A 22052-nucleotide genomic window follows, 5' to 3' on the forward strand; every position below is an offset into this window, starting at 1 on the left:
TGAAAATGCTTGTGCAACACTGTTGTTTATCTGAGAGGAGTCAGTATAATTGAAAAGCTTTTCCCATCAATCCACATATGTACCAAGTCATCAGTTTGAATTGTAGCACAGGCTTTCTGTGTAATGACTGTGCCTGCTTTTAGCAAAGAGGATGTAAGTTGGGGAGCTCCTAATCTAGGAGGGCCCTCACCTATGGTCTAGGGTTCACCAGTAGACCATATACCAAAATAAAATGCCCCCTACCCCTGAGGCAGAAGCTCCAGGACTCGATAGCCTGCCCGAAGTATTCAAACAAGCAGTTAATCACCCTGCTAATCCTTCCTCATTGTTAAAGGATGTAAAAATACCAAACAGATCTGAAGTGTTAACTCTTCTTTCTCTCCGCAGAACTGCCAGACCTGAGTATTCTAGCATTTTTCATTATGTTTTCCAGCATTTTTGCAATCTCCCTTTCACAAATTACTTTTCATAAGCACCAAACAAGTCTGAGCACCTTAGAGTCAATTCTGTAATTCGGAAAACTTAGCAACCAATTTTGCTTACAGCAGGCTGTCAAAAACAGCAATGTGACAATGATCAGAAGTTTTTTTTGTGTGATCGATGTTTGGGGGGCTAATTATGGATCAGAACATTGAGGATAGTTCTCCTGCTTTTCTTCAAAATAACACAAAGGGACTTCTATATTAAGGCAGCTTGTCTGAAAGATATGATTCGGAGATGCCGGTGTTGGATTGGGGTGTACAAAGTTAAAAATCACACAACACCAAGTTATAGTCCAACAGGTTTAATTGGAAGCACACTAGCATTTGGAGCGTCGCTCCTTCATCAGGTGGTAGAAATTCAGGGCATTAACTGTACCACAACATGACATTGGCCAGGAATAGGACTTGAACCCAGAACTTTGTGACTGGAAGATGAGTGATACTGACTGAGCCACAGCCAACATTTAAACTTAGCTAAGGCCTTGTAACAGGAAGAATCTTTTGATTTGATGTCTTATTACACTTGTATTTTGACTTTATTGTTCTCATTGGTCGATCAGATTGGCTCTTGAGAAATGTTGAAAATGGAAGCTGCTGAGCAGGCCCATTTGCATCTGGCAATACACTTCCTTTATTGGCTAGATGAATTTCTGGTATGAGTGGAAACTGATTTTGTACTCCCGAGTCTCCAGATCTAGCAAATGAGAAATTTCTGTTTGTCCACTGCACAACAGGTTTCCCCACCTCCTTCTACATTCAAATGGTTTAGCACAAATTGACAGGAATTGAGGTTTAAGCACCCTCACAAGTGAGACACATAGAGTTTAGCCATTTAAAAGTGCACATTTACCAGCTTTACGCTGCTAGATCCAGCAAAGGACATTGTACACTTTGGGTTGCAAGGTTATCTGGAATAGAGTGGAAAGAATTTGAGGCCCAGGGATGGGTGTGTCCCTGCAGGCCCCTTTTACTGAGTTAAATTGGCAGATCAATCACCAATGGTGCCCTCAAGCACTGCACACCTGCCTAATTAGCTATCGAAGTCTGACGTTAGGCAAAGACTTGACTCCACTCTTCAATCTCCAGTCTGTCACCTTGGAGCAACCCTGAATTGCAGAGACACTCATTTGAACCTATTTGAGGTGGTAAACATTATCTTTCCTCCTCACAGATATTGTTAGAACTGTGGTACAGCATTTCTGGTTTTTAATTCAACTTTGAAAAAATTGCAATTTCTTTCAGCTTTGGGTTAGGGCATATATAGATTTGATGTGTTAACAGGGACTTTCATATACAATCACCAGTGATAACAGAAACTAAGCAGTGTTGATATGCTAAGCACACATGCTGTTGTACCATTTGCATGCACAACCTCATATAAATGGGGACAGAAGACATTTTTGATAACTAGAGTCAAATTACTAGAGTCAGTTTTGAAACCAAGGCACAATGATGACATTTCTTGCATGTCAGTGGACTTGCATTGGCTTAAAAAGATTGATGCATGCTTTAATTTCAAGTTGTACTATCTTAATTCTATCATTACACTTTTCTACAACAAAGAACGCTACGCATCTGTAAACAGTGAAACTTTGGTGCAAAATAGAGTGAGTTGCAGGTAGTTATAGTAATGAAAGGGTTTTAATTTGGTTCACAGTGCTCTCTGGAACTCCAAGATATTTGGATTGTGTATGTTATGTAGAATAGCTCAAGTTTTGTTTTTAATTGTTACCTCCCGTCATTAATTATTCACCCTGTAGGCAAGTGCATATGATTAAATAAAAATTGCCTTTATCTTGTTCTTGTGCTGCTGTTAGTTATACTGCTTAGTTTATGGGATCTTCCCACTTAATCTGGGCCCAGGAAAACCAGTGGTAACAGTAATTATATTTATAGAGCAGCGTTTTAACTTCTAAAAGGCAGTTTTAGCAATTAAAGAGAGAGTAAGGGTGTTGAGTCAAAGAACAACTTGAATTAATACCCAGAAAGGGTTTCGAAGGGAGCTAGGGAGATAATGACTTCAGAGAATGGAGCTGAACCAATTGAAGGTACAACCAGTGATGGTGAACAACAAAGAAGACTATAGACTATAATCTGAGGAACAGACTTGGAATGTTCTAACATCAAACAGAGGTAGGGATTCAAAATGAGACCATGAAGGGATTTGAACACAAGCCTGAGAATATTAGGCTTGAGACTCTGGTAGGTCAGTGATATGTGAACAGGATTTTGTGCTGGTTAGGACATAACATATTGCAGTTTTTGGAAGATGAATTTTGGAAGGCTGTGCAGGAGAATACCTGAGAAATCTAAGCCAGATGAATGGATGTTTCAGCAGGAGATGTACTGTGGAGGATAATATGGTGGAGGAGGAAGTCGATGGGTTTTTGTGTGACCGCACAATCTCTGTGCTGACATTTTGATGTAAATGTAGAATACGATGTCATCCAGTCAGTACAAGATGAATACAAATACCACAGTCAGTCTGGGTTAAAACAATGTCTCAGGGTCTACATTTTGAAACTGGTGTCCATTGGTACTGCCTGCATTTCAAACCCAAATGCAGAGGAGCAACACACTCTTTGTCTTTCAGATTAATCTCCTGAAGTTTTATCAGTAATATAGAAGCATCTAAAACCACAAATGTCACCAGAGTTCTTTTCTATTGCATTGAAGTTGCATCTGCCTTGTGTGGTGTAACTTGGCCTGGTCACTCTTATTCCTGTGTTGAACAGTGTACCGCATTCGTTTTAATGGTTATTTCACTTCTCACTATGTTTGGTTGGGTTTCCCAGGCCTGGGGAAACATAGCAGTTACAAGGGAGCAAGAAGTGCTGAATTTATAGATGGCAAGTACCTTTCACAGCACAGCTTATAACCCTGGTTGAGCAGGGGTGTTTCCTCCAGGTCTAATAAATTATCCAGTAACTCCCGCCCCCATGGTCTCTCTGCTTTCCGCCCCAGGCCCTCTCCCACCATCATTCAAGCTCCACACAACTGTTGCCACCATCCCAGGTTTTGACCTTGCAGAGCAGGTTTCTGTGAGGACTCCAGTCTGTCTGACTGTAGGCAGGAATTCCACTGAGTGAGCATGTGGTGAGAGAGAGGATTGGAAGGGTGTGGGGAGGAGGTGGCACAAAAACCAAAGAAATCCTCAGTTTTAAATTTTGCAAACCTGTTCTTCTGGTTTTCCTGACCACCCCCCCCATAACCATAACACCAGTTCCACCCTTTCCCACCTGCTGTGCAGAACACTTGCTTTTGGGCTTACTCCAGCCCTGTATGTCCATCTCCCTGTCTGCACTCAAAGCCTCTCATTTTCAAGAAAACAACTGTAGATGCTGGAAATCTGAAACAAAACAGAAAATAACGTAGAAACTCAGCAGGTCTGGCAGCATCTGTAGAGAGGAAAGAAATTAATGTTTTGACTCCAGTGACCTTTTGTCAGGACTGTCATTTTGACTCTTTCTTTTTCTTCCTGCCCTGCACACCTCCGCGATCCAAATCTTCACCCGTTCCTTTTTCCTTTCTCTGCAGTCCAGAGACATTTCATTTTTTAAGGTGTTTCTGTGATACTTATGTAGAGGACGAGAACAGTTGAAATCGCAATACAATCCCTTAATCAGGGTAAAACTTGACTGACGTGTCCACAATTAAAATGGTCATCCAAGCTTTCATGGCACTTTATATTTTACTTTGTAACAGATGTATGTTTTGCTTGAATTTTATCTATTACAAGTATTACAGAATCTATGTCTGTTTGTTCTGACGCTGTATGTTGACACTTGCTGCAGCAATTAATATTTCAAAAGAAACCTGCAGTTTGATGCTTGTAAAACCTGGAAAGTCTAAAGAGGCAGAAATTTCAAAATAGCTAAGTGACAATCCTGTCAATATCTTCAGCATTTTAAGCACCTCATTTGTGGAATTTTGACTTTTACATGTACATATCCCCACATTACAACAGTGACTACACTTTTTAAAAAGTACCTCATTAGCTGTGAAACACTCGTGAGTCTCCCAGTAGCTGTGAAAAACATTATGAAAATCTAGGTTTTGTTTTAAGAGCATTATTTTTTTCAAAAGCAAGTTACTGAGTTGACTGAAAATAATTGCAATCCTGTCCAGGCTAGCCTACAATTTTAGCACTTAGTCTCTAGTGCAAGGAAAAATCTGAAGTAAACCAAACTGGGAGTGAGAGAATCTAGTCTCCCGAGATGATAATTGGCTGCTTTCAAGTTGATCTACCTACTTTCCAGTTTAATGGCAGGTGAGGAATCATCATCCATTAGTGTCAACAAGACAACACAAGTTACACTATCTGACTCGACCGTTAGGATCGACAGTACATGACCATAAAGATTTATTTTTATTAAGAAAGTATATTTATGCAATAAAACTGTTTTGGGCTCTGCCGATGCCTCAGCTAAATGCCAAGAGGTTGGGTATAAATATAGAGAATGGTGAACACCAAGGCTTAATTTGTTCTGTGTAATAAAGAGAGTATAGATCTGAATGGCTTCATTAACTGTACATGTACATTAAGATTTATTTTTATGAAGAAAGTATATGGTTGCAATAAATTAAAAAAAGGAGCCTGATGGATTGACTTGTGAACTAGTGCAGCTCAGCTCTGGAAATCATCCTTATTGAGCTGAAGGTAACTTAGTCATTCCTCCTCTGAATTCTTTCAGTCAAGAAAATTTTAAGTTGCACATTAGCTACCAATTGTAATTTATCCACTTTCCTATTACTGGTCTCAAGTTGACAAACTTACAATGGGAAAGTCTTTAACATCTATGTTCTATGTTAAAGAAACTGGCTGCCACTTCACTCTGAGTTCATTCTCTCCAAACACCAAATGCACCTCTAAACTAAAACTAAGAATGGTGGGTGCTGGAGATTTGAGACAAAACAGTGTTGGAGTGTTGGAAAAAGTCAGTATTGGGTATGGCAGCACCTCCTGAATTACTCCAAAACTTTATTATTCCTCGTACTAAATTCACCTCTGTATCTTGGCACTTTTTTTTTGTAATTTGCTTTATTTAAGAGCCCCCTATTCTCTATTCCTCCATTGAGAAAGTTTGCTTCCCTTGAGTTTAGTTTCCAGAGTACACAAGGCCATTTGCTGTCTCACTTTCGAACTTGCTCCTGATCTACTACTGAAGCACTTGCACTGACCCAAAAGCCAGAACTAAGGCTGGAATGTACCTGGACAAGGAATTACATTCTATTCTGTCTAAAGCTTCATACACCAGGTCAATGACCTGTTGTTAAATGAGCATTTACTGGGCAGAGACAAATAATTTCTGTGTTTGACATGTTAAAAATATCCTATACAGGTATTTGAAGTGTTGGGTGGCATGGTGGCTCAGTGGTTAGCACTACTTTCTCACAGCGCTAGGGATCAGGGTTCAATTCTAGCCTCGGGCAACTGTCTGTTTGGAGTTTTGTACATTCTCCTGGTGTCTGTGTGGGTTTCCTCACACAGTCCAAAGATGTACAGGTTAAATGGATTAGCCATATTAGATTGTCCAGTCCATGTAATGTCCAGGGATGTGCAGGTTAGGTGGAATAGTTGTGGGAAATGAGGGGTGCGTCATGGGGATCGGGTGGGACCTATCTGCAAGTTGCTGCAGATTTAATGGGCTGAATGGCCTTTTTCCATACTCTAAGGATTCTATGACAATGGATTGTTAAGGGGACACTGCCAGAAGGCTTGCAGGCATCTTTCATTGCATACAATTATCAGCTGCGCTTGGAAACAATAATAAAATGTTGTAAATTGTGTCACAGGAGAGTTGTCAGATTAAATTTGACACCGAGCTATCAAGATGTTAGGACAGGTAACTAATACTTTGAAGCAAGTAGTAGATTCTAAGTAGAAATTTCAAGGAAATCTTTAAGGAAAGAATTCCAGAGCTTGAGAGAGTGGAGTGGTGGAAACCAGAAATACACAGGAAGCCAGAATTAGGCATGAAAATTCCAGAGGCAGGACCAGCCCGGTTTACAGAGGGATAATGTGAGGGCTGCTGATCGTGTTGTCTTTGATGTTGAAAATGAATTGATGATCCATTGGAATCCACACCAAATTGGCGAGATGATGACTTTGTGGTAATATTGCTGGACTATTAGTCCAGAGACCTCGGTTCGATTCCTGCCATGGCTGATGGTGGAAATTAAATTCTCTAAAAACTTGGAGTCAAAAGTCTACTGATGACCATGAAACTGTTGTCAATTGTCGGAAAAACCCATCTGGTTCACGAACGTCCTTCATGGAAGGAAACTGCCGTCCTCACCTGGGTTGGCCTACACGTGACTCCAGAACCACAGCAATGTGGTTGACTCTTAACTCAGTTAGCGATGGGCAATAAATGCTGGCCTAGACAGTGATGCCTTTGTTCTGTGAATTAATTTTTTTTAACTTATGCCATGCTAACTTTGGACTTTGACTTCTTTTCCCCACAGACAAAACGGAAACCCGCCGACCAATCGCTCACGAGTGCCTTGGCGAAATGTTGAGGATCCTGCGACAAGTCATCAACAAGTATCCCCTTCTGAACACCGTGGAAACCCTGACTGCTGCAGGCACATTGATTTCAAAAGTGAAAGGTAGGAGGGGGGAAAGGCTCAAGTGCAATTAGCCTAATATTCACAAAGTAACCCATTGATCTGAAAGATAATGTGAATATTTAAAGGGAGGCGAGAAAGATACAGGGACATCCTGCAGGGATCATCATTGTTTGGGTTCATGGAGCAAATCGAGTCAACCCTTGCAGCTGTCCCTCTTACCTCAGGGCAGGACACACACGGATTACAGGTGGCGTGGGACTCTTTCAATACGCTTGGGTCAAGAGTTCAAATGCCACTGAATGAAAGGTTGTGAATTTAATAGCATACTGCAGGATTGATGCTTATGTTTGCTGTATAGTTCAGGTTAGTTGACAACTTGACAGTTATGTTTGAGACTCTATCAAGTGTTGAGGAGGTGTTTGATTTTAATGGGGATCATATCTGCTGTTTGTCTGGGGGTGTTGCTTTGGGCGATCATTTTTTTTGGTGCTCAGCTGTAAATAGACAGAATGGAAAACTGGGCAAGTTGCCATGACCCTTGAACACCACTAATCCTGAGGCAGGGCGGGCTGACAAGATTTCAGGGACTTTTTAAACCATGTAAGTGCTTTACTTAATCATGATTTGTTCTGTTCCTCAATAGTCATCCCTTGGATATAAACATAACATCACATTTGAATTAAGGCAGTGTCATTCAGTGACATTGTAATTAGATTCAAAGACTCTTTGATTCCTTTGTAATACACCCACTGGTAACTGCATTTCCCAAGAAAACTGTCAGGATCTCTCCAACATGCTTATTAAAAAAAAATACCATTTGTAATTACTGCACCCCAATCCATTCATGTACATTTGCTTGAGTTAACATTATTGTATGAAAGATTACATATTAATAAGTAGAGGGTAAACAATAAATTGATACTGTGCTGGACTAAGAATTCTCCAAGAATGCTGTATTGAATTACTGTCTAATATTTGATGTTCTACCATGATACTGAGTACAAATGGAATGGCATTTCACTGCAATCATATTTTTCTGCACAAAATGATAAGAGAAAGTATCCATCCCACTGTCTTACATCTTCTCTGTATTACTGGCCAACCTTGGTGGTGTTGGAGAACATGGAACCAATTTATAATCTGCGCTTTCAATTTTGGTTCTTCCTCAATCTTGCCCCTCCAATTCTCAATGTTCTTCAGTTTTAAAGCTCTGCACAGAGCTCTCCAACTCTGCCCTCTTGTGCATTTCCCTATTCTTTCACCTCTGCATTTCCCTATTCCTTTACCTCTGCTTTATTCATGTACAGTCAGATGTCCTGACCCATGCTCTGAAACCCTCTCCCTCAGCCCCTCTATCTTTCTACTTTGCTGTCTCTTTCTGTCTGTGTCTGTGTCGCTGTCTCTCTGTCTCTCCATTTGTGTCTCTCTCTTTATCTCTCTCTCTCTCTCTGTCTGTCTCTGTGGCTCTCTCTGGGTCTCTGTGAATGTCTGTGTCTCGCTCTCTCTCCCTCTTCTTATCACACTAATTAAAATGCTTTTCCTCCAATATTTTTGTTGTTCTTGCTAATACTGCCTATAATGATGATACGGCAATGCTGGTGTTGAAGTCACATGACACCAGATTAAAATCTAACAGATTTATTTAAAATCACAAGCTTTTGGCGTGATGCCCCATTATCAGGTGAGGTGGACACCTTGTGATTTTAAATAAACCTGTTGGACTACAACCTGGAGTTGTATGACTTTTGACTTCGCCTATAATGAAAAATTGTTATAAAATTATTTTTCTACATTAAAGACAGTGTACAAATACAAAATTATTGCATTGCTTATAGAAATATCTTGGATATGTGCTTGTATTAGCCCTTTCCATTTTCTGTCTTGCATTCAAACGTTTCCCTGTGTAACCGTATTGCAATGGCAATAAGCATAATGTTGGACTCAGAATCTGGTATGAAATTTGCTGTTTCTAATCTGCCTTGTATTGTCAGTAAGGCTTCATATTAGCTTATGTTTGGAAATGATGATGAAACTGTGATGGGAAAGAGTGAATAACAGGAAGTTAATACTAATCCTGTAAAGTTTTATAAACATCTCTCCTGGGGGATGCTAGGGTGTGGTTGCTATTTGAGCCATTGTTCCATACTGTTGTGTTATTTAAATAACTTGGAACAAAGAATAATTGCGGTGCTTCAACCAATCCTAATTGAGCAGTGGTGTATATAGTCTGTAGACAATAGTTAGTCTAACTGTTTGCACATCTTCAACATTTAGAGCTCAATTTCCTTATTGGAACCTGTGTCTGGAGTCCAAAGGTGCCCTGGGGTTTTCACACAGGCATGGAGAAAGGTACCCTGCCCACTTTACAGTGGTGGGGAGCAGGGCTTTCAAAGCTCAGCAACCCATCTCAGATGTATCCCTGGACACTATGGGGCAATTTAGCATGTCCAATCCACCTAACCTACATATCTTTAGACTGTGGGAGGAAACCGGAGCAGCTGGCAGAAGCCCATGCTGACACGGGGAGAACGTGCAAACTCCACACAGTCGTGCAAGGATGGAATTGAATCCGGGTCCCTGGCGCTGTGAGACAGCAATGCTAACCACTGAAACATTAGATTCCCTACAGAATGGGAACAGGCCCTTCGGCCCAACAAGTCCACACCGACCCTCCGAAGAGTAACTCATCCAGACCCATACCCCATATTTACCCTTGATAATGCACCTGATACTATGGGCAATTTAGCATGGCCAATTCACTTGATTTGCACATCTTTGGAGTCTTGCACATCTGTGATTTGCACATCTGTGGGAGGAAAGCGGAGCACCTGGACGAAACCCATGCAGACCCGTGCAAACTCCACACAAGCAGTCACCCAAGGTGGGAATTGAACCTGGGTCCCTGCTGCTGTGAGGCAGCAGTGCTAACCACTGAGCCACCGTGCTGCCTGAAAAGCAACTTTGATTCCAGATTTCTTTAGTGAACCCAGCATTTTTATTGAAGCCATGGGAGAAATTTGAACCCATGACCCAAGAGATTCTTGACTACTAGTCCAGTGACATGACCACTAACCCTGTAACCTCAACCTGCATGGGAATTGAATCCACTTTATGGGCTCTACGTGACAAGCCACACCTTCAATTAACTGAGCAAACGAACTCCATTAAACTTTGTAAGTGTGTCTGGAGAAAACTTGGCAAACTATGTGGAAGAATTCTTTCGAAAAGGTTTCCAGGCTTTACCCTGATGGACTAGTTTCAAAGTGGAGTAGAAACTGGATTCATTTTGGACTGACTCAAGATACAAAATGAAGGTAGGTGGGCTCAAAAATACAGGCATGCCTGACCCTGTTCCAGGTGCAGCAGTGTTTCTGCTGAGGACCTAGCGTGGTTGCAAACCCCCACAACATCATCAGCCCAATGATTTTTCTAATCAATCTGTTAAATGAATTTGCTGGTGAAACCCAGGATTGGGCCAGGGACCTTATGATTTTGCTCTAATGCTCTCCCAACTGAATTATTTCAACCATCAGGCTGATTAAAAGACATCTCAAGGCTAATCAGGTTCTTTCAGTCAGCAACCCCCCCTCCCTTCCCCCACCCCTGTCATGTTAATGGTGATGGTCTAATAATCAATCAAATAGACTAACTTTTGTGGATTCATTTACTTAAAAACAGGGAAATACATTCCAGCAAAACAGCTGATTTTGGCGTCTACAACATTTAGAACTTACAGCAGACAAATTGTAAGGCTGAGTCGCAACATTGTATATGCTCAGCACATGGAGTCCTTTAAGGTTTAATGGTTGGAATTTTGAACAAGTCCACAGACTGATGGAAGAGCTGACCTGTTTGTTATTCCCTTTCGATGATTCCCTAATCCAGCTGCTTGCTGCTCTGTTAGCCACAGTGACGTTCAGTTGCCATGTTGGTGTGTTGCTGCCTGATGGTAGCTCTTTTTGGCAAATGGATTCGAGCTGTTGACACTTTTTTGAATTTGGGATTTGAGAGAAGGAAAGATGATGCCATTATCCTGAATTGGATTGACGCCTGGTCCAGGGATAATATTCTGCTATTCTAACTCCAGCAGAGGCTTTCCCAACAGTTTAGATTTCTTGCTGATTTTCCATTAAAAAGCTTCCCTCATCATTCCAGAAATGTTTGGAGCAAGGCGGCATGGTGGCTCAGTGGTTAGCACTGCTGCCTCACAGCACCAGGTCTCAGGTTCAATTCTAGCCTCAGGTGACTGTCTGTGTGGAGTTTGCACATTCTCCCTGTGTCTGCGTGGGTTTCCTCCTGGTGCTCCGCTTTCCTCCCACAGTCCAAAGATGTGCAGGGCAGCTGAATTGGCCATGCTAAATTGCCCATAGTGTTATCAGAGGGAAATAGGTCTGGGTGGGTTACTCTTCGGAGGGTCGGTGTGGACTTGTTGGGCCAAAGGGCCTGTTTCCACATTGTAGGGAATCTAATCTAATCTAAAAAGTAGATACTTAGAAATGTAATGAATATTGAAAACGAGCATTGTGTTGCACCCTTGTTCCATCGGACTGTTGGCTTGCTATTCCAAACTTGCGCCAATCCCTGTTTAAATATAACTTGCTTTTAAGTAAGGAGCTATATCCATTAAAACATTTGCCTCTTCTTCCTACAGGCTTCCATTATGAATCTAACAATGAGAATGATAAGAAGGAGTTTGAGAAGGCAATTGAGACAATAGCAGTGGCATTTAGCAGCAAGTAAGTAAATTGTCGATTGGCAGCTGCCACAGAAGTTTCAACAAGACAACTGATTGTAAAGAGGTGGAATTAAATATTATGGTAATTTAAGACTTTACTGCTTAAATCAAGATTGTGTAACTGTCTCATGGCTCCATCATGTTGATGTTTTTCAAAAGTAGCTGAAAAATGTGTTGCTGGAAAAGCGCAGCAGGTCAGGCAACATCCAAGGAGCAGGCAAATTGACATTTCGGGCATTAGCTGCCTGACCTGCTGCGCTTTTCCAGCAACACAGTTTTCAGCTCTGACCTCCAGCATCTGCAGTCCTCACTTTCTCCTAGTTTTTCAAAAGTAGTCACTAAATTATTGTGGATTGACAATGAACCCCATTGATGTATTTAGGACAACTTGTGTTCTTGCCATTAGCCAAATCCTGATTACCAGAAACCTGAAGGTGAAGTTGAGGGGCAGAGTAAGAGGGAAGACAGTGGCAGGAGGGTGGTCTGGGAGACAGATTGAGCTTTGTGTGTTTCAAGGTATGGGATGAGCTGTGGAAACATAACCAGCAGTTGCATCACAATTCTTTTTTAGCCTGCTGATTTGAATAAGGTGCTTGCTACCAGCTGTTGAGGTGAATAGCATAGATGCTCTCAAGGGAAACCCAGGTTAGTACATAACCAAGAAAGATATGGAAGGGTATTCAACCAAGGTTATTGAGATAAACTGGGGGGGGGGGAAGCTTGTGTGTACCATAGAATATTTTGGCTGAATGGTCTCTTTCTGTGTTGTATACTTTGTGGAATGCTGTTGAGAACCCACATCCTATTTCTTGTTTTATTTCTGCTTTTGCTTTTGCATTCTCATTGGTCTATGCTGAGTAGATGATGTTACTGGCCATGGGCCTAGCAGTGACCAATCAGAATGAAAAGAAAGATAACGTGAGTACATTCCCTGTTTTTATTAAAAAGAAACAAAACATTTAAAATGCAGGTTTTTGATTTTTACTTCTGGAAGTTGCAAGTCTACATGATATTGTGAATGTTTCTTTCTGTGATTTTTCTGTGAATGTGGAATATGTTACAAAGGCTGTGTTGTCCAGACTTTGTACTTGAAAATAATAATAATGCTCTGTTTATATTCAGATACGGCTTCACTAAACAGGAGGTATCAAAAATCGGCATGTTTGGTTGCAACCCATTGGCCCTCCTCAAATCAATTACAGTTTTTATATTTTTGCTGAAACATTGAAATGATCTGATAGAATTCTGAAGTCCAATTTTAACTAGTTTGTAAACCTAATCTTTAAAATCAGGCCCACAGGATTTTGAGCACAGAGGGAGGCCATACTAGTTTAGCTCAGTTCTCTAATTTGTGATGCAGAGTGATGTCAATAGATGGGTTCAATTCCTGTAGTTTGGATTTACCATGAAGGACTCTCCTTCTCAATCTCCTCCCCTTGCTTGAGGTATGGTTAAACCACCACCAGGCACCTCTCTCTAATGAGAGACAGTAAAACTACAGTGACTTTACCTTTGTAGTGCATGTGTAGTACACATAGAGAAAGGTGATTTACTGAGACATCAATTTGCTCCATCTTGGACTTTGTGGCTCTTTTGCTGTGAGTTAACTTTCAAAATGTAAATGAGAAGAATGTTGTATATGATTGGAATTTAATTAACGGCAATAAAACAATAGGCCATGGAGGCAATTTTAGAGATTTAATGCATCATCTTGAGCAACGGTGCCATCGTGTGAAACGTCGTTGCTATTTCTGTCCCTGCTTATTGGCCATACCCAAACAATTCCAATAGAGGCCACTATATAGCACTTGAATGCCATTCATTCTTTACAATGTTAACTGTGTAAGATGTGTCAATTAATTTAAAATGGGCAGAAGAGGCTATCGATACTGTATTGCCCACTTTATGTTATTGCATAGTGTCTCCCTCACCCCAGAGTGGAAGCCTTTGAAGGTTTTCTCACCCCTTTCATATCCAAGAAATGCTGAAACCACTATCATACCCTTTGTTCATCCAGAAGACCACTTAACTCAGTACAAACTAAAGAACAGATCTGACCATCTTGGTTTGGATAGGTCACCAATGAAGTGTTGGCCTGTGGACAATTTGAACAATGAGAGTAGTCTTTGTCATATCATTACTGTTGTGTGTGTGTCTGCTGTAGTAAGTAATGTACTCACCTGCTTACTTGCTTGTAGTCTTAGCATTGAAGATAGTGATATGTTTTAACACTGACGCTGAGAGCCTCTACAACATGATGGTGAAATATTGGTTTTTGAATTCCCACTGAAGAGAGATCCCCACCTTTTCTGGGGGGATGGAGGCGGGGAGGGGGGGAGGGGGGTGGTGAATGGAGAAGGTGCTTAGTGAAAGGAATGTCCCACACTGCAGGGAGAAAAGATTCAGAGAGAGTCAACCCAAGTTGTTCTTGTGGATACCCTGCTAATCAGGTTATTAGGAGCATTTGTGGATCTAGGAGTAAACGTCCAGTTGATCTTCTGGCTGGAGCATTGGTGAAGGGAAGTGAATCTAACTGTGTAGGAGGATTTTTTTTTAAAATTATGCAAATAGAAATGTGGAGTTTGAGTTTATTGGTTGCTTTAATCACTGTTTCCTCTTTGGTAGTGTCTCTGAATTCCTGATGGGAGAGGTGGACAGCACTACTCTATTATCATTGCCACCAACAGATAAATGCAGGGTGAGTTTATGGAATGAGTCAATGTGCTGCAAAGATCTCTTTGCCTGTGTGCACTAACCACTTATGAAAGTTTGTTTGTCTAATCTTTGTTGATTAATTTCTGGTCAAACTTTGTAAATTCTGGCCATTATTTCTGCTGAAGAGTTTTGAATCACCAGAATTGTAAATGACCTCTCCAAAGATGGCACTGAGTGTCAGTCAAAGGTTTTTACTCCTAAGGTTTTGTTTCCAGACGTTGCACATTAAAGGGATTTATTCCTAATGCATTGCCTTTAGTTTTCGAGCTCAGTGACTTCCTAATGTCTCTGTGCACAATTTTTCAATGTCCATGAAGCAATTAAATAACAACCAGGTTTATCTGGGAAAGTCTGGGTCAACATGAGGTCACGTTCCACAAACTAAATCCATTCTACTACAAAATGGTTTACCTTTTAATATTTTAGTTAAACACTTTGGAGACAAAATTTAATTTTATCTTTGCTTTGTACAGTTAATTATTGTCAAGCAAGTCTTTGGGTTGGAAACTAAATTAGGTTCCAATTCAATTGCAACGGCCATATTGAACCTGTGGCCTGTTCACCACTGCAGGATTCCTTTCAAATGTTTATATAACCTCGATGTAAATCCTGTTAACCACCCAAGATAACAACCAGTCTTCAGTGTTGGAGGACGTTTCTGTTCAGAGTTATGATTAAAAAGAACAATTCCATATCATTTACAGCTGAACATTCACTTTATAAGATGGAATGCCTCTTAATCGCCTCCTTTTCCCTATTCCATTCTACCCTCTATGGCTGGTCTCTGAAACACCCCCTCTATTTGTTAATTGTGCTTTCATCCAATAAGCCCATTCTTTGTAATTTGCTGTTGTCCTTAACTCTCCCTTTTTCTTTTAAGCCCATTCTTAAAATCAACCTCTTTATCTGAACCTTTTATTGTCCACCTCCCACATTGTACCAAAACTTCTGTTTTTGTGTTTATGCCTCTATGAAGCTTCTTGGGATGCTTTGGCTATGTTAAAGATGCTGCACAAATGCAATCTCTTGTTAACAAGATTAGCACTGTCATCAATGGACAAGTGAATTTTCACTTTACAGTGTAAAGGGCTTTCAGAAGCATGAATTATGGACCAGCTGAAGATATCAAATTGATTCTGTTACCTTTAAAATGGCACATGCCTGTAAATGAGCCATTTGGATTTAGTGCTGAAATATAACTCTAGTTTTAACTGTGTATGGTGTGTGAGATGTGGGAATACTGGGCCTCACTTGCATGGCTCCTGCAGTGGGTTTCCCTGCTCTGATTGGTTCAATTTAACAAGGGAGTCGAGGTTTATTGGGGGTGAGCCTGCAAGGGCAGCAAGCTGCAAAGTGGAGTTACAACTTCAATTAGATCAACACTGATTGTATACATTGACAAAGCAGGCTTGATAGACTGAATGGCCTGTTGCTTCCATTTCTCCCTATTTGACCTGTTCTTATGGACAGGAGCACAAGATGAAATGCAGCATACTATCACTGGGGAACAAGCTTCCTCACTTGAGCGAGCAGACTGGGAAGGGGAAATGACTTCCAGGAGTAGGGACCCAGGAGAGTAAAACTTTGGGAGGAACATTCTCGTTCGTCTTGGCCTTGCCAGGAAATATTTTGAAAACTTGAGGCCTTTGGGTCTTATCTGACTCCTAACTCCTTTCCCTGTGAGGTTACCCTAGCAGTAAAGCCACAATTACACTTGTCACAAGTTATGTAATACGGGGTGAATTATTGTCAATTCTCAGACCTGACCTTATTCTTAAGAGGTGAGATGGAGGCACCACTGAAAACACCTTTTCAGCTACAGTTGGTGAACTGAGATGTTGGCAGAGTTCTGTTTCCTGCCTACAAGCTTAAAAGGCAGTGTCACATGGTTGACACCTAAGAAATAGGATGGGTTTGACATGTATGTTTCTGAAAGAAATCGCACTGATGCCAGTATCCTGTGAATTGAGGCAGTCTAACAGTGACAACATGATCCCATCACACCAATTGTTGTCCAGCCCTGCTGAAAACATCTTCTCATTTTACTTGATTTTCCTGACCTTTTGGAGTTGAGTGTATTATTTCCAAAGAGTCTGAATATTTCCACTAAGTTTGAAATGAAATCAAATAACCTTTTTCTGTTAAGAAGTTAATAGTGTCATTAGTAAGCCATCGTATTTGGCTGAGGAAATAATGTAATTCCATTGCAGGACTTACAGTTCAGGCACAGGGTGTCCTTTTACAGTCTTCAAGCTACAGTAACATCAAGTCAACGACAGTCTGCTTTGGTCAAAATGTTCTCCAAGCATTGAAAGTAATTACAAAGATGGTAACACCCTTGCTGCTTTATTTAGTTTTTTTTGCGAAGATGCAACTCCTGCAAGTAATCACTTGCGTTCTGTAGGGACAGAGGATGATTGCAGACTCGCACATTGTATTGTTACTGGATAAGGTTTAGGAGGAGGTGACTTCTCTTTTGTTGTCATCTCATCTACCTTAATTCGGAGACTGACATTAATTTGGAGACTGACATTAATTTGAACCCTCGCTGTGATCAGCGAATTCCTCCAAGACTGTGATCACTGTCAAAGACGTGGGTAGCTCAGACACAGAGAGATTCTTTTACCTCAAGATGATCCCTCTTGCTGCTCCCTAAGGTGAGGAAATTTGGAATTCACAAGGTGTTGTCAGTGACAGATACAGATATGTTTACTGCATATTGATCTGTACCTGAGTGAATGTGTGTTGAGGTATGTAATTAGGATGGAGAATGTACTTGTTGCATGAAAAGTTTGAAATGCCTCCTGTCTGTTTTCTGTTGGTATTAATGTTGTTCTTAACCATCTTGTATAGCTCCAAAGCACTGTATTATATACATCCAGCAGGAGGAAAATAGCCCTATCTATTGCACCAAAAATTCAAATGCTTTTTTTTCTCACGGTGAAAAATTGGCTGTATTCTTCTTATGAAAGGCTTTTTTGGTTCCAGTATACTTTTTTGTTTTTGTTTTTGTTTGTTTTGCCACACTTCAACTGATATTCCAACTGAACCAGCCTCCCAAAACTCCACTACAGGATGGTGTCAGTGGCAGATTATTGCCAACAGCTATAAAGGTATAATCTCATAGTTCTGTAGAGTCCATCAAGACAGGTGAACGAAACAGTGGGAGAGGAAAATGACATATGTACTGCAAGACACAAGATACATGCTCAAAACATAATAAGTGATCATTAATATCTGACTGCTTCTTAGCCTAGCTATTGGTTAGATCCCTCCAGTGTGGAAACAGGCTCTTCAACCCAACAAGTCCACACTGACCCTCTGAAGAGCAACCACCCAGACCCATTTCCATACCTTCACCCTGACTAATGCACCTAACACTATGGGCAATTTAGCATGGCCAATTAACCTAACCTGCACATCTTTGGACTGTGGGAGGAACATGGAGCACCCAGAGGTGTGTGTGTGTCGCGTTCGCATTCGTTCTGACTGTGGTCCGAGTAAATCTAACTCAACACTGTGCATGTATCTCTGCATACCTGTGGGTGTGTGTACCCAAACTAAACTCCGAACACAACCAGCTTTATCTTGTGTTACAAGAAGGAAAACTGCAAATGATGGAAATCTGAGAATGATGGAAAATGCAACAGCTCAATCAATGTCTCTGAGATAGCAAATAATACACAGACTGGTGGGAACTTTCATTAGAAGAGACTTGTTTGGGCAGTTTGAGGTTCAAATAAATATGAAACTTTGAACTCAAACTAAATTAACTTAGAACTGAAAATAGAAGCATGAAAGATCTTGCATCACCACCAACAAAAGATTGATTCAAGGAGCTCAGGATTTTATAACTTAAGTTGCTTGTAATAGCAACATGTTATTCCATTTCAGCTGGACACAGTGCTCATCTGCTGCATCACTTCTGGGTAATTTATATTTTTATAGTCTTCTTTGCGCAGTAGAGTTACAAGAAAATCAGATCTGTGCGTTGCTTAAGTATCGCTATTCGTTATGAAGGCAAATAGTTGCTCTGTGTCAGTATTCAAGAATGTTGACTTGCAAAGAAAGCAAAATTGAAATTCTATTAGTTTCTTCTCGGGAGATGCAACATTTTTAATGTTTTCGCAGTAATGCAGTTTTACTTAGGAAGGTAAATTAGAATTCATGGAGAACCTGAACGAAGTACTGGGCTAAATCACATTCTGGAATGTTTTATATTTTGTGTAGTGAATATCATAACTGATTGAAAGGTCAGGCCTCACAACTTGCTCATCCATAATTTGCAGAAGATGGTTGTTCTAAGATGATGAGGTGGAAGTATATCTTAGTATTTGATCTGAACGTTCGCTTCATTCATCTATGCACAAGTCTAATTTCCTTTTGTGTGTTTTCAGTCAATGGAGAATCTCTGTGGTGGAATTGCTGTACAAGGCGATATGGTACAAGTGAAGGATGAGTTCAGTGATTCAGGTAATATGTACTTCTGTGGCTTTTAGCCAGCATGGACTAAACACAGAATTTTTTTGAAAGCATGAAGTAACAAATCATGCATGTGTAACAGACTAATAATCATATTGAATGAGGCAGTAAAGACTTTCACAGATTTACAAGGGTCTTATTGTAACTCTCTGCAGTTTGGGGAACAAACACCAGTTTCTACCTTTCCCTTCCTGATCCTTTCCCTGTCCAGAAGCCAAATCCCCACAGCTTTTTAAAACAAACATATTACACCTTATTACCTAAATGCCCAATGAACCAAAGTATAAGCACTACTCCACCAGGGCTACCCCACTAACTCCACACATCATCTGAAACCAAACTTATCAAGTTCCACATGTACGCTGAGTTCTACACACTACCAGCTCTCTTGACCTCTCCGTGGTGTCAGGTTGCTTGTCTAACATGGATGAGCAGTAATCTCCTCCAATTAAGCATTCGGATCACTGTGCCCCATGACAATCTCATTTCCTTTTAGTGCCAAATCCATTATTGGTCACTGGTTCAGGCAGAATTCACTTTTTCCAACCTTTAACATCCTTGTGGATCCCAATCTCTGCATTTTGTGTTCCAGCAATACAATATCTTGCCTGTTTTCACCTGGGTTTGAGTCCATCTGTTCCTGAAACTCTCATTGTTATCTTTATTACCTTCTGACTTGACTATTCCAATGCTGCCTTTGCTGATCTTCTACCTTTATCACTGGAAACAGTAGAAGTTCAAAAGAGGTTTTGGGGTCTGTGTACACAGTCACTAAAATGTGGTTATTAAGTGGAAACAAAAATCAAGCATGCAGGTTGGATTTTTGTCGTTCTAATAGGCGAGCCAGATTAGAAAGGAGAGGAGCACGTGCTTCAACCCCACAGAGCCCTTTATAGACCCTCCTGCAGTACACATTCAGCATATTGCAACTTTAAAAATTAGATGTTGACCATATGAGGATGCAATGGCGATTCACTAGAATGTTATCGGTATTCCGGGGCCTCAATATTAAAATTTCCATACACGTGTTGTAATTCCTCTGTGCTATTGCTGTAATTCTAGACCTATCATCGACCTTTGTAATCTGCAAAGAAATCTGTATTCATTCCATTCTGATTTCTTGACCGTCATTTCCTTCATTCCTTGAAATGCCTTAAACTATCCACATCCTCAGCTCTGTAATTCCCTCCCAAAAGCCCTCTGATTCTCCTTCTCTATCTCCTTTTAAGATGCTGCCTTAAAACCTACCTGTTCAAAAAAAAAACCCTTGGTCACATGTCCTACATCCCCTTTCTTGGCTCAGTTCAAACCAATGAATTGTCTTGTGGGGTATTATTCCACATTCAAGGTGTTACATCAATGCATCATGTAGTTGAAATACTGTGGTTAAACATTGTCATTACGATGCAGGGTGCAGTCAAGCCAACTGATTGAGACAGTTTATGAAGTGTACACAGATGTTGAAGCCAACTGGTCAGAAAATGGATTTCCATCGTCGCAATAAATTCTTATCAAACAAAACTGTTGCATGAAATCAGTACTAAGAACTTGCGTGAGGCAGTTCTGTGATGGACATTCAGAAATGAATAAGAGATTTAGTTTCAGCCCCTATTATTTGCTGGTGTGCTGCCCCTGGACGTCTGGAGCTGCAAATAAGCTTTTTTTTGCTCCCATGGCCATACACACACTTGGCTGTTGCTTCACATTTTCACTGGGATCACAAAGCTGTGCTAAGAGTTTAAGCTGTTGGACTCCAAGCCGCACATTTGCCCACTGGCTTTGGGTCTTTCTGGAAGGCAGTAGCCAGGACACTACGACGATCTCTAATGATCCCTAGTTAAATTTACTACACGCTAACATTTCCTGTAAAATCTATGGCTCCCAGTTCAGCAGCAGAGCCTTCTTCCTTCAGGTCTTCACTTCGCCTGTTCGGACAAACAGCAAACTGAGGCAGGCCATAGGGAATTCATTCTCTCAGCTCAGCTCATTTGAATGTTAATAAGAGAGCTGTCCACTTCAGCATCCTACACAGGCCAAGCCTTGTCCATCGAAATTCTGGCAGAGAATTGTTGAAGGGAGACATGGTACATAAAGTCTCCATCCCTTGTTCTCTTCAATTCATCTAGAAACTGAGTATTCCCTGGGCAGTGACAATTGTGAAAGCGGCTGTAATCTTTTAAGAAAGCAAAGAATCCAAGCAATTCACACGAAACCCATTTGAAAATGAATCTTTTATGTGGAGCACTCTAAGTAAAATATGTCTTTTTTTCTTCGTCTTCTTTCTGTTTATTTCTGATTCTAGGCTGTCTTTCTGCAGAAGAAGTGGATATAATACTTCAAAGGTCTGAGGGGGGTGTTGAAGCTGCTTTGCAATATGCCAAAACCGTTTCCAAGTACATGAAAGATCTGATCAGCTACCTGGAGAAAAGAACAGCTTTGGGTGAGGGACTGTTGGGTTTGTCATTGTTACATTCTGGCTAAGAGACGTAGTACAATGCGGACACATCATCCTGTGGGTGTTGCTTTCTGTTTGGCAAGTCCAGATTTCAAGATGTTTTTGGTCACTTGTATCAAAATAGTTACCAGTCACTTGAAAACTTGGTCAATACCTAGTGGTGACCAAACAATTGGATTTAGTGGTGAGTGAAGATCAAACACAAGTTATGAATTAGAGCAACCAATATACTGGATTGTAGAGAAGCCCTCATTGTGGCGAGAGATTATAATTCCTTCTAATGCTTTCATTTCTGTCGCACCTTAAAGATAGAAGCATATGTCACCAAGTCAAACCAAGGAAAAGATACTAGGACTGAACATGACCAAAAACATAGTCAGTTGAGTTGGAATTCATATCTATTAAAGGTAGTGATAGACATTGAAGGAATTGAGTAGGGGCTTCCAAGATCTTTTGGCCTAGGTCACTTTGCTGCTAATGGTGGGAAGAAATGAGGGAGGGCTGCACAAGAGGCCAGAGCACCAGAGAACTAGTGACAGGAAGGTTGCATTAATACATCATTTAGTAACAGAAATGTAAAGAAGCGAAGCTGCTAATGGATTTAAATGCA

At 40.7% G+C, this 22052-nt stretch overlaps 1 protein-coding gene and 1 long non-coding RNA gene across 5 annotated transcripts in view; one reads left to right on the plus strand and one right to left on the minus strand.

The window, feature by feature from the left end:
- Positions 1-22052, plus strand: part of LOC122565348 (rho GTPase-activating protein 45-like) — a 175295-nt gene that overhangs the window by 104519 nt on the left and 48724 nt on the right. For all 3 annotated transcript variants that reach the window (XM_043721229.1, XM_043721227.1, XM_043721228.1), the window contains exons 3-7: positions 6951-7094; positions 11707-11791; positions 14416-14488; positions 18903-18978; positions 21290-21427. In XM_043721229.1, the coding sequence (XP_043577164.1) occupies positions 6951-7094; positions 11707-11791; positions 14416-14488; positions 18903-18978; positions 21290-21427 (516 nt within the window). The remainder of the gene's footprint in view (positions 1-6950; positions 7095-11706; positions 11792-14415; positions 14489-18902; positions 18979-21289; positions 21428-22052) is intronic.
- LOC122565350 overlaps positions 1-22052 on the minus strand; it is a 93920-nt gene that overhangs the window by 2255 nt on the left and 69613 nt on the right. For both annotated transcript variants that reach the window (XR_006316140.1, XR_006316139.1), the window contains one exon: positions 3722-3831. This is a non-coding gene — a long non-coding RNA (uncharacterized LOC122565350). The remainder of the gene's footprint in view (positions 1-3721; positions 3832-22052) is intronic.

This window comes from Chiloscyllium plagiosum, chromosome 31 (assembly GCF_004010195.1).
Source record: "Chiloscyllium plagiosum isolate BGI_BamShark_2017 chromosome 31, ASM401019v2, whole genome shotgun sequence".
Taxonomy (NCBI): Eukaryota; Metazoa; Chordata; class Chondrichthyes; order Orectolobiformes; family Hemiscylliidae; genus Chiloscyllium; species Chiloscyllium plagiosum.